This window comes from Argentina anserina, chromosome 5 (genome assembly GCF_933775445.1).
Source record: "Argentina anserina chromosome 5, drPotAnse1.1, whole genome shotgun sequence".
Taxonomy (NCBI): domain Eukaryota; kingdom Viridiplantae; phylum Streptophyta; class Magnoliopsida; order Rosales; family Rosaceae; genus Argentina; species Argentina anserina.
In genome coordinates, this window is record NC_065876.1 from 2,627,373 (window position 1) to 2,642,067 (window position 14,695).

The 14,695-nt window shown below is 38.7% G+C and overlaps 4 protein-coding genes across 4 annotated transcripts; 2 read left to right on the top strand and 2 right to left on the bottom strand.

The window, feature by feature from the left end:
- Positions 1 to 106: 106 nt before the first annotated feature.
- On the bottom strand, positions 107 to 1,615 carry LOC126794764 (single-stranded DNA-binding protein, mitochondrial). The gene is made up of 4 exons (XM_050521540.1): positions 1,312 to 1,615; positions 978 to 1,204; positions 307 to 407; positions 107 to 192 (listed from the first exon to the last, which is right to left on the bottom strand). Exons 1-4 carry the CDS (start codon positions 1,585 to 1,587, stop codon positions 116 to 118), a joined length of 681 nt encoding a protein of 226 aa, XP_050377497.1. The 5' UTR covers positions 1,588 to 1,615; the 3' UTR covers positions 107 to 115.
- A 2,146-nt stretch (positions 1,616 to 3,761) lies between these two features.
- On the top strand, positions 3,762 to 6,209 carry LOC126794766 (uncharacterized). Its single transcript, XM_050521543.1, has 4 exons — positions 3,762 to 4,043; positions 4,174 to 4,295; positions 5,667 to 5,852; positions 6,058 to 6,209. Exons 1-4 carry the CDS (start codon positions 3,822 to 3,824, stop codon positions 6,149 to 6,151), a joined length of 624 nt encoding a protein of 207 aa, XP_050377500.1. The 5' UTR covers positions 3,762 to 3,821; the 3' UTR covers positions 6,152 to 6,209.
- A 1,034-nt stretch (positions 6,210 to 7,243) lies between these two features.
- On the top strand, positions 7,244 to 9,917 carry LOC126794627 (zinc finger BED domain-containing protein DAYSLEEPER). The gene is made up of 4 exons (XM_050521388.1): positions 7,244 to 7,493; positions 7,614 to 7,829; positions 7,914 to 8,770; positions 8,915 to 9,917. Exons 1-4 carry the CDS (start codon positions 7,454 to 7,456, stop codon positions 9,824 to 9,826), a joined length of 2,025 nt encoding a protein of 674 aa, XP_050377345.1. The 5' UTR covers positions 7,244 to 7,453; the 3' UTR covers positions 9,827 to 9,917.
- Positions 9,918 to 10,062: 145 nt separating this feature from the next.
- On the bottom strand, positions 10,063 to 13,734 carry LOC126793486 (probable translation initiation factor eIF-2B subunit delta). Its single transcript, XM_050520024.1, has 7 exons — positions 13,092 to 13,734; positions 12,843 to 12,968; positions 12,201 to 12,562; positions 10,974 to 11,718; positions 10,782 to 10,878; positions 10,640 to 10,694; positions 10,063 to 10,445 (listed from the first exon to the last, which is right to left on the bottom strand). The coding sequence occupies exons 1-7, from the start codon at positions 13,585 to 13,587 to the stop codon at positions 10,386 to 10,388; spliced, it is 1,941 nt and encodes a 646-aa protein (XP_050375981.1). The 5' UTR covers positions 13,588 to 13,734; the 3' UTR covers positions 10,063 to 10,385.
- Between the last annotated feature and the right edge of the window lie 961 nt (positions 13,735 to 14,695).

The following is a 14,695-nucleotide window of genomic DNA, read 5'->3' on the forward strand; positions in this document are numbered from 1 at the left end:
AGTAGGAAAACCATTACTACATGAGGATAAATTAACTGGTCTTTCACTTAAAAAGAACAAAATACCAATTAATTACAAAAGTTCATATATCAATCTCAAACCTTTGACAAAACTATCAGTAGTAGCCGACACCTCTCATCCCTGTTACAGTTAGCTGAGCATCATTTCCTTTACCCAAAAATACAAGGCGACCTGACAAATTACAGAAAAGAGTTATTAATAACAACAAACAGGGAAAATGTAAATGCAAAATAGGAAGAACTAATGCAGGTGAGCAAGTAGACTGTAAATGCAAAGTTGTAATACCATTTTTCCGAATAGCAACCACTCTAACTCGTCGGACAAGCCCACTTGTTGGTTCAGTGTAGATTTTGGTCTCTAGATTTCCTTCCAAGTATATAAGCGACCTGCAAGATCGGAAAATGTTGACAAGTGCCAGGGAAAGAGTTTGTTTGAAATCCCCAACGAAAAACAAAGAAATTAAGATTTTACAATCAACAAAAGCAGCAAAACATGATCAAAATGAAGACAAAGCAGCAGAAAGATATTAAAGTTTTCTTGACATTAACGACCAATTACACTCAGAATGTAAGGATTTGCCTATGATGTCATAAAAACCAGGCGTCATCTATAAACCAATGCAACCTTAAACCACAAGACAATGAGTCATTGAGGCAATATACCAATTCAACACATAGATTTCAATGACAGGAACTCATCATATCCTTCATGGCTACATCCTACTACTGAAATACTCTGATCACATCTCCACTCAATTTTTTTTTCATGTCCCATTCCACTGAGTTCAATTCTAATACCAAACTACGACTAATAGTTGAATTTTTTAGGCTGATGCAAAAGCTATCGTAATGAAAACTTGCTACTCTCACATCTAGAATACTTGCTCCTTCATCACACATAATGTACTTTTGCTCCTTCATCACACATCGAAAAACAAATGTGAAGCATGAACTCACCCAGGTCGAGCATTCTGCACAGCAATGGTGCCGAGCCTCTCGGGATAAACACACACCCTGTGCCACTGAACCATACAGCGGTTGGCATACTCCGACGGGTTCTCGGTCTCAAACGGCCTCCGGTTGTTTCGAATCCCTCCGGTCCCAACTGAGAAAATGGTCACCACCGCCCCACTCCGCAGTGTCTTCTGCAACGGACTCTGCCCCACCTGGCCCACCAGTATCGCCTAATAAACCCAACACCACAATCAAAACCCTAAACCCCGTATTCGAACTGACCAAATTGCGCAATCAAAACCCTAACCCCCAAAAATAGAATTCAAAGAAATGCCACCTTGTAGATGCCGACGTCGACGCCATTCTCGAGCGGCTGATCGTGGATAGAGCCCCGGTAGGGGGCCGAAGGCTGTGGTGGGGTCGGGTCGGACTCTAGGTCGGAAGCGATGGGCTCGTCTGAGTCGGAGATATCTGAGGAGCTGTTGGAGGAGGTGTCGTGGGTGGTGGTGGTGCAGAAGCGCGTGGAGAGAACGGTGGTGGGGTTAGAGTGGCAGAGAGAGCGAGAGAGGAGTAGTCTCATAGAGAGAGAAGCCATGTAGGAAGAAGCAGACATATTTTCAGAGTGAGAAAATGAAGCTCGAGCTGGTGGAGGTTTTAGGGAGCTTAAACCCTTCGTGATGATCAGAAATGGGGTTTGGGCTTGGGATTGAGCCTGTTTTCTGGATTTTGATTTTCAAGTGGGCCATTCTCATTTATAAGGCCTAGTTTGGTATAGTTTTGTTTTAAAAACAGCTTTTAAATTCTATTGTATTTGGTAATCAAATAAAAACAATTTTTTAAAAAAAAAATCATAGATCACTAGAAGTAGTTTTGTTTTAGAAGCTGCTGTCATAAAAAAATAATATTTTATGGCATGACGACAGTTTTTTAAAATAAATATTTACCAAAACTCGAAAATACAAAATTATTTTTATCTTACAATTAATTCAAGTCACAGGAGCATTAGATTTTGTTTAAAGTCGCAGTAATACCAAACTAGCCCTAAGAGGGTCTCTCTGAGTCTGTTATTTTGATTCTTGAGTAGCCTTTCTAAGTTGATTTCAATAGCTCGAGATTGTAATCTTGCATATTCAAAACACTTGTATTGTTATATCCTGTATTGTTGTTGCGTTAATAACATAACCTATATCACACATTCATACATTGTTATTTGCTGCCTCTAAAATGAATGATTAATTATCTTTTATAAATAAAAATTCGCATCAACCACAAACTCCCATTGAAGGAGACATTCCAAATTTCAAACCCACAAATTTAATGTTTTGATCACATTCACTAGACATAAAACTTGCGAGGATGTGAGAATATGTGTTGTAGGAATACAAAATTTATCACGAGAGAAGTGTTTTACGATGGAATAATTAATAAGATCGATGCTTCAAACATTTCTATCCCGAACTGAAATCAATATTTTTCACTCAAATTTATGGCTGAACTATTAGAAGACATGAGGGTATGAAAAGCATGCATATGTATGCATGGTGGGTTTCTTTTCTTTCTAAAAGATCTAATGGTACGTTAGGGTCCTGCAATGCATCTCAGCACATGAAACATGTCAGATGAAGCCAAGCAAGACCTGCAAAACCTGAAGTCATTGGCAGCTGCTGTTATGGATTCTATATCTTTCTTTCTTTGCTCTCATAGTTTATATATACTGGCGTCTGCTGAGGCTCAGTAGTGGTTTGTGATGAATCTGATGCAAATAATACTAGGAAATAGCAAAGGCAGGAAGTGTCACTATAAATTAGCGCACTTGGAACCCACAACAATGAGGACAAACAAGAATAGGAAGCAAAGAGACAATGACTGAAGTCCAGAATCTGCTTATGACAAGAGCGCTTTTCTCTCGTCATTTCCGGACTTGAAAACTCAAACCTAGCACCACTCGTTCATTCATGATCACATTCTATCCTTTCCTCTTTGATCTCAACATTTAATCGTTAACCTTGAAGTAGTCACTAGATTAACGGATTGTATAGCTATGGTTTACAGAATTTAAGGGAATTGAAGAAAGCTCACTTAATTTGATGATTTTGATCAAGTGAAGAAGTAAGGGTGTTGTTTCTTTTTGAAAGATAATAGATTCCATATTTGTAGCTGTAAAGATCCTATAGAATCACTAAGAGGCACGACGCAATTTGAAATTCCAAAACAGCTTCTATATTTCAAGTGTCAACTTTTCAAGTATCATGCACAAGAAATCTCATCAAATCATAACAAAATCCGCTGCCCAAGTCAAATGCTATTAGGCCAATTATGTATTGTAACTTAAAAACAAAAAAATATTCAAGGGTTCATCGGCAACTCGGATAGTTATGTTAATCTTCTAGCTTATATAACTATCTGATTGAAAATATAGAGAGAAATTCGAAAACCCAAAAAAAAAAAAAGAGAGTAGAAAATTGGATGTGCTTCACTAGAACTTAGAACATCATCCGACATCTCATTTATAGGACCAGATTTTGTTAGCAAAAACATTTTGGATAATTTTGTTTTTTCGTTTGTTATTACTGAATTGTTGTTTTCATTTTGGTAATTATTGGATTTCATTTGGTAATGTCCTCTAATATATATATGGTACTCTTTTGGCCACATTAATGACCTCATACCTAATATAGTAATATATGCTTTGATCACTCTAATTATTTAGCATCATCTATGGGGTGAACAATGTGATTGATTGTATCAATTTAAAAGGTACCAAAGACAGACAAGTTCTACAAACACTCGCACATAATCTGTGTATGCAAAGAGGGGGAGAGAAGCAAGAGGTGTGGTTAACTGGTTATGGATGCGAGGAGAATAATAGTGGTAGTTGAAGATGTTGAAGCAGCAAGAACAGCCCTGAAATGGGCTCTCCAGAACCTCATTCGATTTGGGGACTTCATTACTCTTCTCCATGTTTTCCCAAGTTCAAGATCCAAGAACAAGAATAAAACCAGGCACCAGCGCTTGAAAGGGTTCAGATTAGCCCTCTCTTTCAAAGACATATGCGAGTCCTTCCCCAATGTAAGCAAAGTTGGGATTCAAAGTCTCAACTTTACGTGTTTATTTAGGCACCCAGTTCGGATACATAGTTGCCCATTTGATTAATTTTTATGATGAAACCCAGTGTATGTGATGATTGATGCCAATACAGACGAAGGTGGAAATGGTTGTGACAGAAGGAGATGAAGAAGGGAAGAAGATTGCAGCAATGGTGAGGGAGATTGGAGCTTCTGAGCTTGTTCTCGGTCTCCATGATCACAGCTTCCTCTACAAGTAAGTTTTTAATGAAGATTAGTTTGCATATTAATTTCAATAGAATCATTGACTAGGTGACTGATCTCACAAGTTTATGAGACTGCTTTTGATTATTCTTGTTGAGATGGATGCTGGAGTTGTTGATAGAGGGATAAGAATTCAATGCATAATGGGAAAGGGTCAGAGATAAGGTGTTCCTAGGAAGGTCCAGTTCTACAAGAAAGAACTAGTCAAAATGACAGTTTGGTTTAGGTGAATGAATTCATAATATTTACTTAACCCATCGTCTAATTACTTCTTCTTCTTCTTTTTTCTTTTGTATATTAAATATATTCATGTAGTTATTTTTGAATAAATACATATACATCTGCTTAAGTATTACATGTATGTGATTAAGCCAACACTAATTACTAATTTACTAGTTAGATGTACCCTTAATAAGCAATTAAGCACTGAAGAAAGTTTCTAGCAAATAGCAATAGCATGGTCTGGGTGGCATATGGGGACCCTGTGTGGTTTATTTGAGTCACTATGCATGTGACATGTTGGTGATATAGGAAAGCTACTCGCAAGTTTTTAGGCTCCACTTTATAAATAGTTTGTGACAGATATGCTCTTATGCGTTAGTATTTGGGTTTTCTGTAAAGGGCAGCATCTTCTTCAGTGAATCAAAATACCTCTTTTGGCTATTGACAATGAATCAAAGGCAAAATTGATTCCAGAAATGTGAGCCTTGTTAGGCAGATCCTATATATCATATGTAGTGCTATTCTTAATTCTGTGTATATTCATCTGATATTTAATTTTGACTGATGGTCCCCTTTTATTTTTTCTATCAAACTATACAGTGTCTCAATGTTTGCACACATGCATGTACAGATTATAAGTTCAGTGATTTAGGTAGATCTGTCCTCTGTTTTGGAAATAACATAGCTTTGGAATATTTCCTTGATTTGCTTGAAATATATGTAATCCTCAATATACTATTTATTCTACTAAAATGCAAAGCATCAAAGTTACAAGTTAAAATAGGCTAATTTATAAATAACACCTGCTAGATTTGACTTTTTCAGTTCAGAAAATGGCTTCGTACTGATATAAAAAAAAACATTTTCATGGAAGTTGAGAGTTGAGACATTGTTTAAGGCCATGTAGTTATAAAAATAAAAGGATGCTACCGGCTTCTAGCTTATGCATTAAAATAAACATGCAGAACACAGATCTTTCTTAATAATTTCCGAAATATAGGTTCCTTGTCATTTACTAGATCAAATAATTAACAAAGATTGCGAATCCAATCAGCTCTACTAAGGAAGCTGTGTGTTCATTATTGCAGATATCGATTAAGATAACTCAAGGCAGTGTTTTTATTCATCTTGGTTTGTATAGGTTGGCAATGGCCCAAAGCAACAACATTGCAAACATCTTCATGAATTGTAGAGTCCTAGCCATCAAGCAACCACCTTCGTCACCATTGAAGATCAACAAGACCAGTGCTCCTACTACTGCAGCATCACCAGTCTTGGACAGTTCAACCAACTTAGACTTTTCGCAGATTGATGTTGCCGGTTTACAGTAAGACTTCAGTTTCAACTACATTTTGACCGGTCACTTACCTTGTTCATATAATGCTTCCTAGTTATCGGATTTCTTTCGTAACAAGTAATACTACTCCATCGCGAGTACATGCATGCTTGTTCCTCTCATCACTCAGACTTAGATTATAGTTAACAGTCTTAGACATCTCATTTGATTCGTACATGAATCTATGGAATTGCAGGATTCCTGATATGCCTCCACCAAAAATTCCATACAAAATCTGCCCAGACCCTTATGCCATCATCTGGAAATCAAGGAGGACAAGAAGGAAGTAGTGAAGTGGTTGAAAGGCATTAGCCTTAGTAACTGTTCCATTTTCCTATCTCAAGGCTAGGCGGGGAGCAGGTTCAGCTGAATGAGCCACATTTTGGGCACAAAAATTCATTGATTTGAGGCACGGCATGGCATGGGTTCTACAGCCTCAATTATTAGATCTTTTTTTCTTCTTCTTGATCTCACATAACACAAACACCCCACACACACAAATCACAAACAAATAGTAGTGGAATTATTGACATCATGTACATTTAGAGTTCTATAACATCTGGTTATGTCATGCTTTTTTGTCTATAAGTTGGAGAGGAATCTGAATGACCACATTTGTGCTTATGTGAAACTAATCGCGTGAACAACCTACACGGTTGGCTCATCATCCTTGTAAAATGGCAAACTACAACATTCGGTAAAATATATCTTCAATCATGGTGTGACATAAGAGTTATACCTAATCTTGTTAGATGTAATATGTTAGATAATTAGGTGACATAACCCGTCAATTATTTGAAAATCGTCTGTTCTTCAATCTCCATAGTTGAATATGGTCTGGCTAGCCTTGGCTACTGAAGAATTTTGTTGCCAAAACAATTTACCTCGATTAATGCTTGAACATTTGTGATTATAGATCCAGCTGATCAAGTGTCCCCCAGCACATTTTTTGAGTTGGGTTTGAATAGTTCACTATAGATCGGCTGCTTCAGATTTCACAATTCACAATGTGAAATCTAGAGACTGGTAAAACACCCTATCTTATGTACCTCCTTTGGCGGGAAATGAGAGCTTGGTTCTCAACTGTTGAAAAGAGGGCCCAAATAGAAGTTGGGCCTGGGTCTCATAAACAAGAGACCAACTCCAAGTTGCCTGAGCCGGCCAAGCCTAAAACCAAGCCCAGCAGGTAAAGCCGATCAATCAGTCTCGCTTGGCTGCTTGCTAGTTGCTACCCCCCTCTCTCTCTTTCTGTCCGAATCTGAGCGTTTACTTTTGTGAAGCTTCTCCCCTTTCTCTCTTGGTTTCTAGATCTAAATCCTCATAGTGAGCGAGCGACTGAGTCTGTAGCTCAGAGGCGTCGCTCGCGGCTCTGCTCCAAAAAAAAAAAATTCCCAGACTCGCTTAGCAGCTGAGCTAGCTCATCCCCAACCACAGCTCACCTCCTCTTTCTTCGTTCGGCTCCGATCCGGCTCACTATTCGCGCCGATCTGATTCCCGCTCTCTTTTCTCCCTCCATTTCTTTTCTCTCCTCAACCAAACCACCTCCCACCTTCTTCTTCTTCTTCTTCTTCGATTCTCATTCATTTCTGAGAATGGACTGGGCTTTAAGTAACGCTTTCAAAAATTTCAAAGGTGAAAACCTACATACTTTCTACTACTGCTATTAAATTTCAAATAATTTACAACTCACAATGCTTGGATAGTTATATTGGGTATGCAGTAATCAAGTGTGTTGTGATTTTTATGGAGCAGATGGGGAACCCAAGTCCTTGATGGAAATGGGAGGCCTTCCCATCATTGTTGCAGGTGATATTGCTTACAAGGGAAATGCTGCTACCACTCCCTCATCGAAACCCAGGAAGAAGACCATGACCTCTGTTTACCTCAAGTTTTTCGAGACAGCTCAGGACGGGAAGAGCCGCCGCTGCAAGTTCTGTGGACAAAGCTACTCCATTGCTACTGCGACCGGTAATTTCTTAGGCCCCTACTCTAGTTGTTGTTGGTATGACATTGCGTCTGCCTGATATGGTCTACTACTTATGTTGGCTCAAGGCAATTTGGGGAGGCACCTAGCTAATCGGCATCCAGGGTACGATAAGTCGCCAGGAGATGTTGCTGTCGCCAGTCCTTCACCACACACCTTCACTGTGATCAGGAAAACTCAATCCCAAGCAAAAGCATCTCAAGTGGATCATGACCACTTGAATTGGTTGCTTGTTAAATGGCTTGCCTTGGCTTCGTTCCCTCCTTCAGTCTTGGAAGAGAAGTGGCTGGCAAACTCTTTTAAGTTCTTGAATCCGTCGATACAGCTCTGGCCGAGTGAGGATTACAAGAACATGTTTCGCGAAGTTTTTAGGAGTATGCAGGAAGTAGTGAGAGCGTCTGTGGAAAATGTTTCTTCAAAGGTCTCAATCACACTTGACTTTTGGAATTCTTATGAAAGGATTTTTTATATGAGTGTCACCTGTCACTGGATTGATGAGAATTGGTCTTACCAGAAGGCCATGCTTGATGTTTGTCACATTCCTTTCCCTGGTGGGGTTGTCGAGATTTACAACTCTCTAGTGAAGGTTCTTAGGTTATACAACATTGAGGGTAGGGTACTCTCCTGCACCCATGATGATAGTCAAAGTGCCTTACAGGACTTGGGAGGTCAGAGTGTAGGGAACTTCTGTTATATCCCCTGCTCTGCTCACACTTTGAGCTTGATCATAGATGACGGATTGAGAACCATAGAACGAATACTCGCTAAGGTCAGAGAGTTTGTAATAGCTGTAAATGCATCATCAGAGATCACTGAGGAGTTTACTCAATTGACTGGAGCTTATCACGAAGGCACTTGGAAATTTCCACTTGATACCTCAACACGGTGGAGTGGCAACTACCAGATGCTAGATATCGTATGCAAGGTACCTGCCTTCTTTGTATACAAATGTACAAAGATATTATTTGATGTTGGGTAGCACATTCTAAGTGAAGCATTGTCTTTGTGTCCAATGTGATAACTGATCGATAAGTGACAAAGATGACTTTTTTTTTTCTTTTTCTTGCAGGCTTATAAGTCCATGGATGCTGTTATCAGGAAGTTTGAGACACTAGGCAATAGGATGCTGCTGACCATTGTGGAGAAGAATGCAGTCATTAATGTGCATCGATATTTAGAACCCTTCTACAAAACCACACACAACATGTGCACAAACAAGGTGCCGACAGTTGGAATGGTTCTCTTCTTCATGGATCACATTTCTGAGACGATTGCTACGTGCAGAGATTCACACCTTTATCCAGAGTTAAAGAATGCTGCGGAAGACATGGCTAAAAAGGTTAGAGACTACAATAGCCAGGTTTGCAACATATTTACCTATATGACAGCAATTATTGATCCTCGAATTAAAGGAGAGCTAATTCCTGAGAGCCTTAATTCAGACAATTTTCTCGAGGAAGCTAGAACCCATTTTATCAGAAACTATTCTATCAATCATTTCCCATCCATGACTGGTGGTTACAATACTCAAGAAATAGAGGAGGGAGGTAATGTCTCTTTTGCAGAGGAAATTGCTAGAAAGAAAAGAAGGGCGAACACAAACAGTTCCACTGATGAGCTCACTCAATATCTATCAGAGCCTCCAGCTCCCCTAGCAACAGATGTTCTCGAGTGGTGGAAGGTCAATAGTATGCGCTACCCGCGACTGTCCATAATGGCTCGGGACTTCTTGGCTGTGCAGGCAAATTCAGTGGCACCTGAACAACTGTTCTGTGGCAAAGGTACTGAAATCGATAAGCAGCGATATTGCATGCCGCATGATAGCACACAAGCTCTCCTTTGTATCAGGTCATGGTTACAGAGCGGGATGAAGTTAAAGTATAAGACTACCGAAATAGATTTTGAGCGTCTGATGGAATTAGCATCAAGTGCTGATAATCAGAGTAGTAATGCTGGCTCAGAGAAGAAACAAAGACAATGACAGAAATAGTGTCGACAGGGTAGAATGGTATTGTAACTGTTTTAAGTACTTTGTTGTAACTGTATATGGATGTACAGTTCAAAATTGTGATGTTGGAATAGTGCAGGCATAAATGGAAAGGTTGGTGTTTGTCACTTGAAGGTGATATTTGACGATGAAAGTAGGAACAAGAATTTGAAAATGAGAATGCTCAATTCGTTCCTATGATTATGATTAATCTATTAAAATCAAACAGCTATGATGTTCAATTATCAATTCCAACCAGTATCAAAAAAGAGCTTCTTAAGAATTCAGGTAAAGGTTGACAAAATTCAATTACACAATACATGAAGCACCTCCAAAATTGTCAGGAGAGGCTACATAATGCACTCTTCACTGAGCCTATATACCCAAAAAAATTGCAAACCCAACTACCTTGAGTTGTTAATATCGATCAAAAATAAGGCTTACGAATCCCCAATCCTATGTGTAAAAATATTAGAACTTTTATTCTCTGGTAAAACAACCACCAGTCTGTAAGATGCATCCTGTCCATTTAAATGAAATTCATCCGGTGATGTCAGTACAAGTGTTCTCTACCATATTCGCGTACAATGACAGGCACACTCGTGGGTGGAATCTACAGTAATGAAAAACACAACATCAAAGCTAGGAATTACTCCAAAACAGTAGCGCAACTTTTTCACCACTAAGCACATGAAGAATTGAGAATATTTAACTTATAAAAGAGATAATTGCCTATAGTATGTCAAAACCGTAGATGATGCTAACTAGGAAAGTTCTTGAAATCTTCTGAAGGCAGAAATGACTTACCATGCCATAATCAGTGACAATCATGGAGACATAATCAGCTGGAGTAGCATCATACCTATTGCAGGGCAGAATGGTATTCAAAATCTTGTAGACAAGTAATCAAAAGTTCCATAGTTCTATTGTTAATCAAACAAAAACTTACATCAGATTCAGAAGTTGCAAATTTTCCTTATTCGCCCAATTTTCCAGATAGTTTACTTCAGTTCTTCCAGAAACTTTTGCAATAGCATCTGGATCACCTGCAAGAAATATGATGTTGTCAAGTCTATCAGGTTATGTAAATAAAAGAGCAAAGCAAAAACACAATCTCAGTCTCATGCAACAATAAACATACCTAGTTCATTAGAGCAAATAGAATCAAGCTGTACTCTTTCATGAAACTTGTAAGCTTCACAGCAGACTATGACTGGAACGCAAAATGCATGAGCAACCATTGCAACACATGCAGTTCCAACTCTTGAATATACGGTTCCATTAGCTAACACTGAGGCAGCTCCCAAAAATACCCGTGTTACTTCATGCATGATATATGACACTGCATTTATATGTGTATACGTGCAAGTCAGACCCCTTGCTACCAGTCTATGCAGTAATGCTTGGCCTTCAAGCTTTGGACGCGAGTCTACAATCACAACACGAAACTGTTTCCCGAGTTCATGGGCATGTAGAAAAATCATCTCAACAACACATGACGATCCATATGTGAGTAGAACATCACCATCTCTAATCTTTGTAGCAGCATGATTAACTATCACTTTATCAGCAACAATTATCTTATCATTTAAAAATCGGTCAATTTCTGAACAAAGTGTGGATTTAGCTTCAGACTCAGAAAGGCTTAATGGCAATTTCGCAACACGACTCTTTATAAACCTAACTGCATTTCCCATGCTAATAGAAAGTGGCCTGCATTCTATGAAAAATGAGACATAACTACTGATTTTCGCTGTTAAATCTCGAACAAGAGTTTTCTTTGGTGGCGTAGAGTAGTCACTAATGGCTTCCTGAAACGCTTTAAGCATTGCGATGCAACGAGCATTACCCCCAGATATATCCCCAGCCAAATACTTCAGTCCAACCTGTAAATATGGACCATATAAAAAGGTTTAACAATATCTAGATAACTGCAAACACTAAAGAAATATGAAAATCACCAACACTAGTCCGTCAAAATCTGCCTAAATCATTTTCTATCCTCGCACTTTAAAATTGCTTTTAACAGCATCTACTCAGGACTAGTGGAAGCTATGATAACTTTTCATTTTGTAATTAACTTGATGCTAAACTTATTCATGCCATTACACCACTATTTATAATAGACACAACAATCGGTATTAAATTGTGTTGCTACGCATGTGCCAGCAACGTATCGCACAGTGACAGGGATTTCAGTCATACATGCATCCAACACTACAACAAAATACATGCATGCTTTCAGTGTCATGTCCTATATCTGATCATTCAAGTTTTTAAATACTTATGGTAGTAAATGAAATTGAAAGCTGGATAAATAAGCAATAATGATGTAGCTACGAGAATAAGTATCCCAACAGGGGTTTACCTTATAAATGGCAGGATGCACAGAATCAAGTTGAAAAATTTTTGACTCAAGATCTGGAAGCTGAGTTCCCCATTCATATTGAGGCAAATGCCGGAACAATTCAACTCTGTTTTTAGTTTCAGTTTGATTGACCACAGCACGCCTTTTTGCCTTCTCCACTCGACTCTTATCATCAAACTGCATACGTGGAGGAGGAACATCTTTCCTCCTATCTGTTGCTCGATCTCCACCCTTCTTGTCAGAAGCAACCACTGAAGATGCAATGCCAGGAGTATCTTTCTTTTGCATCTCTTTCTTCTGGGAAGACTGCTTCACAGGTTTAGATCCTCCTCCAGATACAGGGGTCAGTTTTCTTCCATCAGCTATAAAAGCAAATGTGAAGAGGCTCAATAAAACACATGCTTCAAACTCGTTTTGCATTCAGCTTCCAGATATTGCTTTCAAGGAGATGTTTACACACACTACTTCAACTAATTCAATAGTAACGTTCCGAACTCTCGCATTTGAACTTGTATAATCAGTTAATCACCAACGCACAAAACCGAGCTAAAGAAACAAAACACCTAGCTCCACATAGCAGCTGTTACACAGACAAATCTAATCACAATAGATAACCACAAAGCACAGAGATCATGTCCAAACCTTTAGCAGCACGCTGAGCTTCCTGCAAGGCACGCCTTTCGGCTTTAGTCGGCTTAGCTTTCGCAGGCGGTTCTGAACTAATAGGAACTTCATTCTGCACTTTCGAAACCACCTCTGCTCTTTTCTCTGCAGCACAATAACTAACTCAGCTGATTTCTACACACTTCTACATAGTTCAATTTGTATCGAATTCTCAATTGATCAAACTGATACAACATAACTATGAATTCAATCAAGCACCAATAATACCTGGAACTTGAAGAGGCGTTCTTAACGCCGCAGCGGCGGCGGAGTCAAATCCTCCGCCGGGAAGACTCGTGGCCATCTTGCCGGAGCCGCTCCGCCGGTACCACTGCACCGAGTTCTCCTCTGAAAACTCCAGAGTTCCATCCCCGGTCCTGCTCGACGGCGACGGGGCCACCGGAGAGGACCCTAACAGCGACTCGGACGGGTTGTAGCTCCCAACCGGCACTTGCTCGCCGGAATCAACCCGCCGCAGGGCCGATTCCGGGACCGGGACGGCGGCGGTGCGGATGGCGACGGTGTCGGAGAGGTGGCGGGAAGGGGGGATCATGACGGGAGAAAGGGAGTTTCTGGCCGGAGAATCGGAGTGGGGAGGAGAGGAGGTCGGGATTGTGGGTCCCGATTGAGTTCGAACAGGTAAGGGCTCGGCGGTGGGAGCGAAGAAGCCGACGTGGCGGACCTTAGGGTCGATCACGGTCCGAGAAGCGCGACGCGCGTCCATGGAGAGTGTGAGTCTCAGTCGCGCTAGGGCAGAGGAGGAGGAGCTTAGGGAAGAGCAAGAGGGATTTGATTGGGTGAGGAAGGGTTTTTGTTTTCTGAGAACCTAAAATTTCATCGTTTTCCTCAAGTTTAAAGCTTCCTCTGGGTTTTGGACTTTGGTCTGTTCAGTTACAGACCATAAAAATATGTATACGAAATAAAATAAAATTTGTGTAGCTCTTTTTTTTTTCTTACAAAAATGGAAAAGGTTCGACTATAGTATTTAAGTTCTTTGTTTGATAAAAAAAAAAAGAGAAATCAAGTTTGTAAACCTCTTCGAGAGTGAAGCAAATAAGTTTCTATTCATACTTTCAAAAACAGTATTTAAACGTTATTATTCAATAGATTTCTATTTTGTTTTTATAGATACATAAAATACTATTTAGACCTCAAAAGTTTTTATAAAATGGCCATTAACTAATTTAATATATCAAATCATACTACTATCTATTAATTTCTTTCGTACTCTATTTCAAATTCATTTATTATATACAACTCAAAAAATACATAATAATCACACAAACTATTTTCTCGAATTAATTCGATCACTCTTCCACTCGTTTTCTAAATTCATAATAAATTGGTAAATTATATTTTTCATTCATTGATAGTAACATCAACGTATATGAAATATTTTAACTTCTAATTAACGAGTTTTGTTTATCAACGTATATAAAATATTCTAACCTTTAATGAATGAGTTTTGTTTTTTTGGCTTAAATCGAAGTTAATGAGAAATTCTAGATAGTTATATAGTTTATACATTAAATCGTCCACATTAAATTTTAACTAATGATATTTATAAAAAAAGAAGATAATCAATTAAATCATTTAATGTAATTTAATATTTCATTTTGAATTTTTCTAGCAATAAATATAAATAATAATTATCTATATTTGTATTTTATAATAGATAAGTAAATAATTATTTGTTTTCTTATATTTTTATTGTTATATGTTTTTTGATACTTCATATGCATTGATTAAGTCAAAATTATGTAGGAAAAACATAAACGTCCAAGTATCATTTTAGGAGATATGAATAAAAGGTCGTATCTAAATTTTGCGCT